The 11,548-nt window shown below is 46.6% G+C and overlaps 1 protein-coding gene across 1 annotated transcript; it reads left to right on the forward strand.

Annotated features, from left to right (window-relative positions):
* The first annotated feature begins 588 nt into the window (after positions 1 to 588).
* Positions 589 to 7,940, forward strand: KLHL38 (kelch-like family member 38). Its single transcript, XM_011949276.1, has 3 exons — positions 589 to 1,956; positions 6,467 to 6,572; positions 7,445 to 7,940. Exons 1-3 carry the CDS (start codon positions 607 to 609, stop codon positions 7,732 to 7,734), a joined length of 1,746 nt encoding a protein of 581 aa, XP_011804666.1. The 5' UTR covers positions 589 to 606; the 3' UTR covers positions 7,735 to 7,940.
* Positions 7,941 to 11,548: the final 3,608 nt, after the last annotated feature.

The following is an 11,548-nucleotide window of genomic DNA, read 5'->3' on the forward strand; positions in this document are numbered from 1 at the left end:
CAATAAACCAGGGGATTGTTTGGTCTTTCCTTCTATTTATTCCATCTTTAAAACAAGACTCAATGAAGTTATATTTAAATATATGTATCAAAGGTCCATTTTCTTCCCTCATTTCTGTCCAGTGACCAGAGGGCCACACCTCCAGAGTATCATCTTTGGGGAATGATTGACAACCAGAAAGAGAGGTTTAGACAAGTTTACTCAATAACAGATATGCCATTGATCTGGAAAAAGGCTCAGGAGCTTCTACTGGCCAAATGCATGGACTGTTATCTTGCTTCAGACTCACATTTCAGCTTCTGATAATGGAGTAACTTCCAACAACTTTAGTTTGTTTGTTTGGTTGTTTCTCTCAGATTAGCTGAAGATACTATATGCCTATTACTTTTGAAAATAACCATAACCCAAAAGAGCTCAGATCTGAGATGTGTGTGGCCTTCCTTTCCAGTCTTCCCTACACAATATCCGTGGTGATATCCACCAACATCATGGGGAATGGAATAGGAGCACTGGTCTTAGAGTCCCCGCAGCTGAACCCTCCAGCGTCTGCAGCTGAGAAAGACTTGACTCTTGCTGACTCTGGGGGCTTCCTTCCCTCTTTGTAGGATGGACGAGGAGTCTCCAGATGGGCTGCTCTTCAAAGATCATGACTTCTCTTCTGACTTGTTGAGGCAGCTCAACGGCTTAAGGCAAAGCAGCATCCTGACTGATGTGAGCATCTGTGCCGGTGCCCGGGAGATCCCCTGCCACCGCAACGTGCTGGCCTCCAGCAGCCCCTACTTCAGGGCTATGTTCTGCAGCAGCTTCCGGGAGAAGAGTGAAGCCAAAGTGCAGCTGAAAGGCATTGACCCCCCAACCCTGGACCAGATCGTCTCCTACGTGTACACGGGGGAGGCACGCATCAATGCTGACAATGTCCTCCCTGTAATGGAGGCCGCCTCCATGCTACAGTTCCCCAAGCTGTTTGAGGCCTGCTCCTCATACTTGCAGAGCCAGCTGGCCCCCAGCAACTGCCTGGGCATGATCAGACTCTCAGAAATCTTAAGCTGCGAGACCCTCAAGAAGAAAGCCAGGGAGGTGGCACTGACGTCCTTCCCAGAGGTGGCCGCATCAGCCGACCTGAAGGAGCTCTGTGCCTTGGAGTTGAGAGACTATCTGGGAGATGATGGGCTCTGTGGGGAGGAAGAAAAGGTGTTTGAGGCCCTCATGGTTTGGATCAAGCATGACCTCCAGGCCCGGAAGCGATACATGCAGGAACTGTTCAAGCAGGTCAGGCTGCAGTACATCCACCCGGCCTTCTTCCAACACTTCATCGCCAACGATGCCCTCCTGCAGTCCTCACCTGCATGCCAGATCATCTTGGAGACCGCCAAAAGACAGATGTTCTCTTTGTGTGGCACCAGCGCCCCAGACTGCAAACTCCTATTGCATGTCCCTCCAAGAAACTCTTACCAAGATTTCCTCATCCTCTTGGGCGGAAGAAAGGACAGCCAGCAGACCACCAGGGACGTCCTACTGTATAGCAAACAGACTGGCCAATGGCAGAGCCTTGCCAAACTCCCGACACGGCTGTACAAGGCCTCTGCCGTCACCTTGCACCGCAGCGTCTACGTGCTGGGGGGCATGGCTCTCAGCTCAGGGAGGAGTCTGGTCAGTCATAACGTCTACATCTTCTCCCTGAAACTCAACCAGTGGAGGCTGGGGGAGCCCATGCTGGTGGCCCGCTACTCTCACAGAAGCACTGCCCATAAGAACTTCATCTTCTCCATCGGGGGTGTTGGAGAAGGGCAGGAGCTCATGGGCTCCATGGAAAGGTATGACAGCATCTGCAATGTCTGGGAGAGTATGGCCAGCATGCCTGTGGGGGTGCTCCACCCCGCAGTCGCTGTGAAAGACCAAAGACTCTATCTCTTTGGAGGAGAGGACATCATGCAGAACCCTGTGCGCCTTATCCAGGTAAATGACTGGTTCTTCCCATCACATAACTGCATGAGTATGTGTGCATGGACACACCCACACCTGCATGCACACACATGCACATGCATACATATATACCAACACACACACATATGCACATACATCCATATACGCACATATATACACAAATACACATATGCATACATGCACGCACATATATATGCACAAATGTATATTCATGCATCCATGCATACACATATGCACACATGTAGGCACATACCAACATGCATACATGTGCACATGCATACACATATACAATTCATGCACACATACACACACATATATCTGCACATACACACACATTTATACATATGCATGAACACAAATACATACATGCACACACATGTGCACCCATGTACACACATACAACACTTGTCATTTGCAAGGAAAGAAGAGAGGAAGGGAGGGAGGCAAGAAGGATTTTCAGCAAGAGTTTAAGGATATCAAATACCATCTCTATGCACAGAGTTTATCTTCATTTGAGGAGAAAAATATATATCTAAAAATTCAAGCTATTATAGAGAATATTGAATGCCAGATAGTGAAGTCCTACAGGAATTTGGCAGACGCTTCTAACTCAAGTCAGTAAGTCCCTAAAAGAAGATTCCCAAGCCTTGGTCCACACCTCTGTGACCAAATCCCCTGGAACCTGACCTCACATCACTGAATCAAAATATCTTTGTGTGAGATCCTAAAATACATGGTTTACAAAAGTACCCAGGAGATTCTAAGGGGCAGCCAGGTTGGGAAACCCCTACTTTTAATGATTGGCAGACATTGATTTCACTCATAAGCTCTCTGAGAAGTTGATCAACAAAGGCCACATTTCAGAATATTAAGTGTTTTCCAACTTTATGCAAGTTCTTGGTAATCTCCGCAGTTCATGTAATGATATGGGGAACGTGAATATTGAGCCTGCCTTCACAGATAATCAAGAAGCACCCACGAGATGTACTTTGCTCATTTATAAGAGTTATCTTGAACACCAGCATGTGAAGGGCCTGGAGACCCAGCAATTTACACATAGCCCTCAGTTGCAATTCAGATGCTGAAGAGAGGGGTGCTCTAAGAGCACAGGCAGGATGCCCTAAACCAGTCTAGAGCAAGCTTACCCAACATGCATGCAGCCCAAGACAGCTTTGAATGTGGCCCAACACAAATTCATAAACTTTAAAACATGAAGAGATTGTTTTAGCTCCTCAGCTATCATTAGTGTTAGTGTGTGCTTTATGTGTGACCCAAGACAGCTCTTCTTCCAAAGTGGCCCAGGGAAGCCAAAAGATTGGACGCCGCTGGTCTAGAGAGAATCTGAGAGAGTGCCAGGGTTAAGGGAATGTTGGAGCAACCCCTGTGAAGTTGGCTGAAGCTGACTGAGCAGAGGGGCAGGAGAGGAGAGAGGAAGGTGAGGATGGAGAATAAAAGAGGAGGGAGAGGGGTGGGATGGGTGCTAAGAAAGCACGTAAGGAAAGATCCGACTTAGAGAGAGATGCAGGAAGCTCCTGCACCACCTGAAGCCAGAGTCAGAGTTCTCTCTTGAGGGAGGGGGAGTGGTCCTGGGTAAGGGAGCAGCTCATATGAAGACCCTGAAGCACAAACAGGTGCAGCCCATGGCCTTGGGCAGCGGAAAGCAGGACAATGAAGTCGCAAGACATAGCAAAGAGGAGATGGGCAGTGTGCTGAGGGGTCGCTAGGGGCGGGTGTTGGTCCTCATGTGATTTCCATCAGCCCCCTTCTCAGGTTACCAGGAGCAACCTCCTCCACCCACATCACAGCCCCTGAGCCCCTCCTAGAAACATCCTGGAACCTTCTTGAGGGATGGATATTTGTGGAGATGAGGCTGGCCTGGCTGGGCTTTCTAGGCCTTGTCAAGGAATTGGGATTAGCCTGAGAGGAACAGAACTTCATTGAAGGCTTTCAAGAAAGGTGGACGAGGTAACACAATTCATATTTTTAGAAGTTCCGTCTGGATGCCTTACAGAGAAGGGATTGGAGGGGGCCTGTGTGGACAAAGGGGGAGAACTGGGAGACTCTTCTAGACTTCCAGGAAAGGGTGGTAATGGCTTGGACTCGGTCAGTTCCAGTGAAGATTTTTTTCTTGCCTTCACTTCTCCAGCCTATATTTTCAGCTCCTCCCTGACCATCTAGGCAGATTCTGAGTCTTTCTAGAATCACTGTTCCAAATCCCACTCCTCTACTTGAATTGGGAGAGACATTCTGAGCCCCTCCAGGCTCTGACCACACTATACAGATAACAAACTGCTTCCATGTCAAGCGGAAGCCCCTCCTTTTCTATTTTTCAAAATAGAGTCAACAAATACGCTCATTATTTCACATTGCAAAACTGCCATCGACCTTCTGAAAATAAAATGCAAAGTTTAAGCTTCAAGCTAGCATATCAAGAAATGTATAGTATCATCAAACAAGATATTGCAAAGCCAAGAAAATATTAAACCTCTGAGGGATCCTTTTGTATTTCAGGATTAAGAAGACAGAGAAGGGGAAAAGTATTCATTTGGATGCTTTTCTTATCTACTTCGCAGTAGCTTTGAAATAGACATTCCACTCATTCGAATATAGTTTAAAATGAATGCCTGGAGTCGCTTGATGGAGCAGGTTGGATTTTCAGGCACAGGTTGAGAGTTTTCTTCATAGGCTCGTTCATCTGTGTGTGTGCGTTCTTTTCAGAACTACACTGCCTGAGGTTACGATGCAAATCGCGTTGTACCTGTACCTTTCTACCTGGCCTTCTCTCTACCTGTTTCTGGATGGCATTAAGCAAATCCTTTACCATAACAAAGTATCGCTTCCTTCACTGGTCAAAGTTCATCCTTGTTATCCTTGCCCCAGTCTCTTTGAGGTATTATGAGCATGGTGAGCAAATGTTTAATCTATTTTTAAAGCCATACCCAAAGCTGAAGGAGAACAGAAGGGCCAGGAGGCAATTATTCATTCAAGTAAAATGCAACCAGTGCTTGCTTTTCTTCCAAGGATCCCACTTTCCAGAGAGTTTGTCACTTATGTATTTTCCAATGAAACAGCCATTGTGACCATCCCTTCCTCTAGCACTTGGCCTCCTCCAGGCTTCACTGACTTGCTGAAGGACAGACAGAGACCTCAAGAGGTCTCCAGTCTCAAAAGCCTCCATCAGGGAAGGCCACAGTTTCATGGCTCCAGGCAGAGCCATGAGTGTGGTGGTGAAGAGCATGGACTCTGGGCTTGGTCAGACCAGCTCTCCCACTCACTGTAGTTGTATGACCCTGGGCATGTCATTTGATCTCTCAGAGCCTCAGTGGTCTAATCTGAAAGATGGAAGAAATAATAATACCTACCTCATAGGATGGTTATGAAGCTCAAATTTAGTAAACTGATTATTTAGACATCTTTAATAATGCTGGTAATCTTACTTTATTTTATTTTATTTTTTGAGAAGGAGTTTCACTTTGTCACCCAGGCTGGAGTGCAGTGGTGCGATCTCAACTCACTGCAACCTCCACCTCCAGGGCTCTAGTGATCCTCCCACCTCAGTTTCCTGAGTAGCTAGAACTACGGGCATGCACCACCACACGCAGCTAATTTTTTTTGTATTTTTAGTAGAGATGGGGTTTCACCACATTAGCCAGACTGGTCTCAAACTCCTGACGTCCATGATCCACCCACCTTGGCCTCCCAAAATGTTGAGATTACAGGCGTGAGCCACCCCACCCGGCCTGGTAATTTTATTTTATAGGAAAAGATTTTCTAGCAAAGAATAATATGCCATTTTCCTCTGTAGATAAATGTTCTTGTTCCTTCTTTGCTTATGTGAAATTCATCCTATATCTCTTGGCTAAATTTTTTCCATAATGAACTAATTTACATTTGATATTTAGATTTAAAACTGAGGACACTCACAGGAGAACATGTTTCCGGAGTGTTGATTTGATACACTGTTTCAAAGCATGGCAAAAGAGCCTGCTCCCTTCTCTTCGGTCTTTCTCCCCTTTCTCATGCTGCATTTTTCTAGGACTGTAATAACTTTCAGGCATGAACTGTTCAAAAGACTTCCTCACTTAGCCTCAGGTTTATTCTTGGCTCTGTGACCTTCTTGGGTAAACCAGAATATTTAGAAATTTAAACATGAGCTAGAAATAAAAAATGATTGGAAAACCATTGGTTTTCTGAATACCCAAGTTTCTTCATTTCTCATTAAAAGAAAAACATGTTCCATGCAAGGTAAGTAAAACACGTATTACAATGCAAAACTATTGGTCTATTCTATAGAAATACAGCCACCGAGTTCCTGGGATCACAATAATATCAATTTTTAATAATACGCTTCTTCCTGTTTTTCAATACTGTTTTGTTTATTAGCAGTAGATACATTTTTAAAACTGGAGAAAACTAGAAAGAAAAATCTCACTCCTAGTTCACCCTCTTAATTACTACTCTTGTCTTTTTTTAAGAATATGTCACTTTAAAATGCAGTGCCATGATTCTATTTCTCCCTCAGGTTTATCACATTTCCAGAAATTCGTGGTTCAAAATGGAGACAAGAATGATCAAGAATGTGTGTGCCCCTGCAGTGGTGCTCGGGGAGCGGATTGTCATTGTGGGAGGTGAGTCTGAACAGAGGATCACTGGGCATGACACAAACTTGGCACGTTCTATGGAAAAAAGGTCACTCATAGACAGATGTTATTCTACAAGATCGTCTTTTTAAAAGCACATCCAACCAACCAGAGGAGCGTGGGGAATCTGACAAAACTCTTTCCTCACCCAGAAGTTTCTCCCTGTCTTTTTCTGTAAACAAGGGATGAAATAATACCCATCTCCCAGAGCTGTTGTGATAATTAATGTGCTCGTGTATCTAAAGCACTTAACACTCTCCCAGATACACAGTCAATAAAAAATGTTTGCTTCTGCTAATAATATTAGCTACTAATAGTTTGTTTCTCTGTAATCAAAGTATAGTGTTATGGTTAAGAGGACTGGTATTGGGGTCAGATAGACCTTGATTCAAATCCTGGCTCTGTCACTAACTGGCTATATACTTTTTACCAAGTTAAACATCTTTCTGTGCCTCAGTTTGCTCATCCATAAAATGAGGATCCTAAAAGTAACTATCAAGATAGGGCTGTTGTGAGGAACCCACTTCTGAGTTTCCAAAGGATTGTCATAGCTCTTGAGTGGGCATCTGAGAGAGGAAGAGGCCAATGAGGCTGAGAAAGTTACAGGAATCAGGAGGCTGCTCTCAATCTAAGAATGGCTTATATGCTGCCTTAACTTGGGGTGAAGGTCAGAGTCAGACAGATCTGCGAGCAGCCCCCACTCGCCACATAGCAGGCCTTGGCAGGTGAGCTCAACAACCCACGCTCTAGTTCAGGGTCCCAGCCTCAGTCTTAAGCAGTGGCAGGAGTCAGACAGGACTGCTGACCTCCAGTACCAGATGAGCAACGCCGAGCTTGCCCACGTGTCATTTGGTTTTCAGGTTACACAAGGAGGATTCTTGCTTATGACCCTCAATCCAACAAATTTGTCAAATGTGCGGACATGAAAGACCGGAGGATGCACCACGGGGCCACAGTGATGGGAAACAAACTCTACGTGACGGGCGGGCGGCGGCTGACCACGGACTGCAACATTGAGGACTCCGCCTCCTTCGATTGCTACGACCCTGAGACGGACACCTGGACATCCCAGGGACAGTTGCCACACAAGCTCTTTGACCACGCCTGCCTCACTCTCCAGTGCATACCCCGCACATTCGCCCTCCCATGAGGTTGACAAGAAACCTTCTGTCCTAGTCAAAATGCCTTCTGTTGCAAGGGACACAAACCCAGTTCCAAAGGGCTTAACCCTCAAAGGCTGCAGGGAAAGCTCACAAGACTGAGGTACCAGAGTCGGGAGGCCTGGAACTAGGCATTGCATTGCCAGAACTCTCTCTCTCCTTCTCTCCCTCTCTTTCTATCTCTCTCCCCCACCTCCATCTGTCTCTGTCTCTCCCCCTTTTTTTCTTTCTGTCTCTCCCCTATCTCTGTCTGTTTCTGTCTCTCTCTCTCTCTCTCTTTTTTTTTTTTTTTGAGATGGAGTTCCGCTCTGTAGCCCAGGCTGGAGTGCAGTGGCGCGATCTCGGCTCATTGAAATCCCCACCTCTCAGGTTCAAGCGATTATCATGCCTCAGCCTCCTGAGTAGCTGGGATTATAGGCATGTGCCACCAAGTCCAGCTAATTTTTGCATTTTAGTAAATACGGAGTTTCACTATGTTGGCCGGGTTGGTCACGAACTCCTGGTCTCAAGGATCCACCAGCCTTAGCCTCCCAAATGCTGGGATTACAGTCATGAGCCACCACACCTGGCCTGTCTCCTTTCTGTCTCAGTTTCTCTGTCTCTCTTCTCTGAGTCTGTCTGTCTCCCCATCTCTGCTTCTCTCTCTTCTTTGTCTCTCTGCCTCTCTCTGCCCCGGACCCTCCCCCCATCTCTCTCTCTCTCTCTCTCTCTCTCTCTCTGTCTCCCCTCTCTCTTCTTCTCTCACCTCCCTAGGTTTTCCTCTCTCTCTACCTCATCTCTATTAGGCTTCCTTCTCTAGCAAGCTTCTTCATTTACCCATACAGTGTGTGGACAATAACAAATGATAAACCCAGACTCATTTTCCAACTTTATATCTTCACGAGAGAACTTTGCTGTTATCCATATATTAAACCTAAAAAACAACGCTTATGGGCCTTTTTTGAATTCCATGACTACCTCTTGAGCCAATCACTGTTGCCAGGACTGGCTAATCCTGGACCACATCCCCACAGACAGAGGTGGGGTTACCTGTTGTGACTGACAGCCCATTCAACTGCATGTAATGGGTTAGAAGCATTTCCCCAAAGGGAGAAATCCAGACAATAACCACATCTGCCCAGGACACCACTGAAATCTGGAACAAGAGTGCTGAGAGACTCCAGAAGATTCCTGGAACTGCTTGGTCCAGGTGGCAGCGTGAGAAATTGGCCCTGACCTTGTTTTTCTGCATTCTATGGATATAGTACATTGAAATTCCAGAGGCGTATGCAACATTCAGTATCTAACGTTTGTAAAATTATCGTGCACTTGCCAGAATAAAGTTTGTTTCTGGTGCCAAATGATGTTTTTCTGCAGCCTCTGGGGAGCTATAAACCTGCATAATTAATCAGGATGTTCATTTTGGTCAGTGTTACGAGGATTGCTCTTCTGGGGAACGTCAACAAATTCCTTCAGTGCTTACAGCAGTCATTGCCCTCAGATGCCAGGCCTGACTATCTCTATAGCCCCCGTTATCTTGAGATGCCTCCCGCACTGGCTCAGTCCCAAACACAGGAATGTTCTGAAGTGGAGAACAGCAGTTCTCGGTGCTGCCTGTACAACACAGTCATCTGGGAAGATGTTTTAAAACGGGGCCAGCCCCATTTGAGAAAAATGAATAGGGATGCTTTTGGGAGGGGGGCAGAATGCTGTAGTTTTTGAAAAGCTTCCCAGATGATTGAAATGTACAGTCAGGGTCGAGAATCACTGCCCTGCTCAGCTGTGGGCACAGAAGACCTGCATGGCTAGTTTCATTCCCCTCCTGTCCTGGTCAGCCCGTCCGAGCCCACCGATATAGGCTAAGTCCTCTCCCCACCAACAGAAGCATCTGCCATCAGTCTTGCCGCCCTGAGCCTGGCACCAGAGTTCACTCCAAGCTGTAGCCTTCCTCCCCATCTGGCTCTCCAGGTTCATGTTCTAGAGTTTTCCTTCTTTCTAAGTTGTCTTTTTTGTACTTTGGATTCTCCTGCTGGGGTCTGAAGCTCTGCTCTGCTCCCCAGATCTCTTGGCTGTGGTTCAGACTCTGCTTGGATCGCCAGCCCTGCTCCTCAGCCTGGACACTGTCCCCTTAGCTGCTGGCTGGCATCTTGTTCTTGAGCAACAGTCAGAGTGATCTTTTTAAAACACAGACTTGATCATATTATGCCCCTGCTTAAAATGATTCCATGGCTTCCCAGAGACCTTTGCATAAAGCCCCCAATCATTTATGTAGCTTCTAGTGCATTCCCTAATCCAGCACCCACCTATCTCTCTGGCCTCATCTTTTGCCACCCTCACTCCTTGAAGTTGTCTCAGCTCCAGCCATCCTTCTTTCCTTTACACCCTTCTCTCTTGCCTCAGGGCCTTTGCACATGCAGTCATCACTACCTGAAACACACCTCTCTTGCGTCTTCACCCTACATAATTTTGAATTACACCTTACACACCAGATTAAAAGTCACAGCATCAAAGTGTGTTCCATGCTTACCCCACTCCAGTTTGGATCAGCTCTCCTATTATATACCCCTATCATTCCCCCTTTTGTTTTTTGTTTTCGTTTTTGTTTTGGAGACGGAGTTTCACTCTTGTTGCTCAGGCTGAAGTATAACGGTGCGATCTCGACTCACTGCAACCTCCGCCTCCTGGGTTCAAGCAATTCTCCTGCCTCAGCCTCCCGAGTAGCTGAGATTACAGACATACACCACCACACTCGGTTAATTTTGTATTTTTAGTAGAGACGGGGTTTTACCATGTTGGTCAGGCTGGTCTCAAACTCTTAATCTCAGGTGATCCACCCACCTCGGCCTCCCAAACTGCTTGGATTACACGCATGAGCCACCGCGCCCGGCCCCCTATTCTTCTACTTGGAGACTCTCATCCTATTCGTAATTATTTGATCACTGTCTTCCCCTCTAGACTTCTTATTCTGTCCTGTTCACCTCTGCATTCCCAGGGCTGGCCTCAGGGTATGCCACATACATTATAGATCTTCCATAAACACATGATAAATGAATTAGTAAATGAATGAAGAGGCTGGATCTACACCGTCTCTGAGATCTCCATCACAAATTCAGAGGTAAACGTGTTGAGGCACTAGTTCCTGTGCCCCAGATCCTCTGCCCAGAGTCATTCTGTCCTTCCCTCTTTCTTTCCACCTGACCCACCCTGAACTGAGACTGGCAAGTCTGGGTGGGGTACGAAGTCACAGGGCCCACCTGGATCAAGCCTGATGGGTGAAGGGCTTTATCCAGGGCATCCCATCTGCCTGGATTAGAAGTGGGAGTCTTGTCTATAAATGCCTTCTGTGGCCTCCAAAAATCCTTCTGTTGGAGGCTTGCTAATCCCTCAACTGTCTTTTCCTTTCCTCTCAGTCCAATATTTCATAAGCTGTCAGAGTCTGTGGCTACTCACAGCTTGTCCAAGTCACCCTGGGGTACAAAAGAACTACATAAATTGCCTCCTGGGATTTATAAAGAAAGATGGCACTAGGGCCAGACACATCGCAGGCCAGCTTTGTGTGCCAAAGAAGACGCCTTCATGGCCAGCGAATCCACCCACCTGGGCATCCCAGCCACCAAACCCATTATCTGAATTAGGTTGCAAAATAATCTGCAGGATATGAGGGCTCATCTCCAACCTGCTGAGGATAATCTCAGCCCAGAAAGAAAGAGAGACGGTTTTGGCACAAGGCTTCATTGGCCTCACTGGCTGGGTAGAGAGTCACAGTCTATGGCTGAGGTCAAAATATATTTAGCCAGCTGCCGTCAAACTGAAACGCTCTAAGTG

The sequence above is a fragment of the Colobus angolensis genome, unplaced genomic scaffold (genome assembly GCF_000951035.1).
Source record: "Colobus angolensis palliatus isolate OR3802 unplaced genomic scaffold, Cang.pa_1.0 Scaffold295, whole genome shotgun sequence".
Classification (NCBI taxonomy): Eukaryota; Metazoa; Chordata; class Mammalia; order Primates; family Cercopithecidae; genus Colobus; species Colobus angolensis.

Bases quoted from the DNA above. Each gene is read 5' to 3' on its own strand.
- KLHL38 (XM_011949276.1), top strand. From the start codon at position 607: ATGGACGAGGAGTCTCCAGATGGGCTGCTCTTCAAAGATCATGACTTC. The intron at 1,957-6,466 runs GTAAATGACTGG...TTTCTCCCTCAG, and splicing joins ACCCTGTGCGCCTTATCCAG to GTTTATCACATTTCCAGAAA. The intron at 6,573-7,444 runs GTGAGTCTGAAC...TTTGGTTTTCAG, and splicing joins GCGGATTGTCATTGTGGGAG to GTTACACAAGGAGGATTCTT.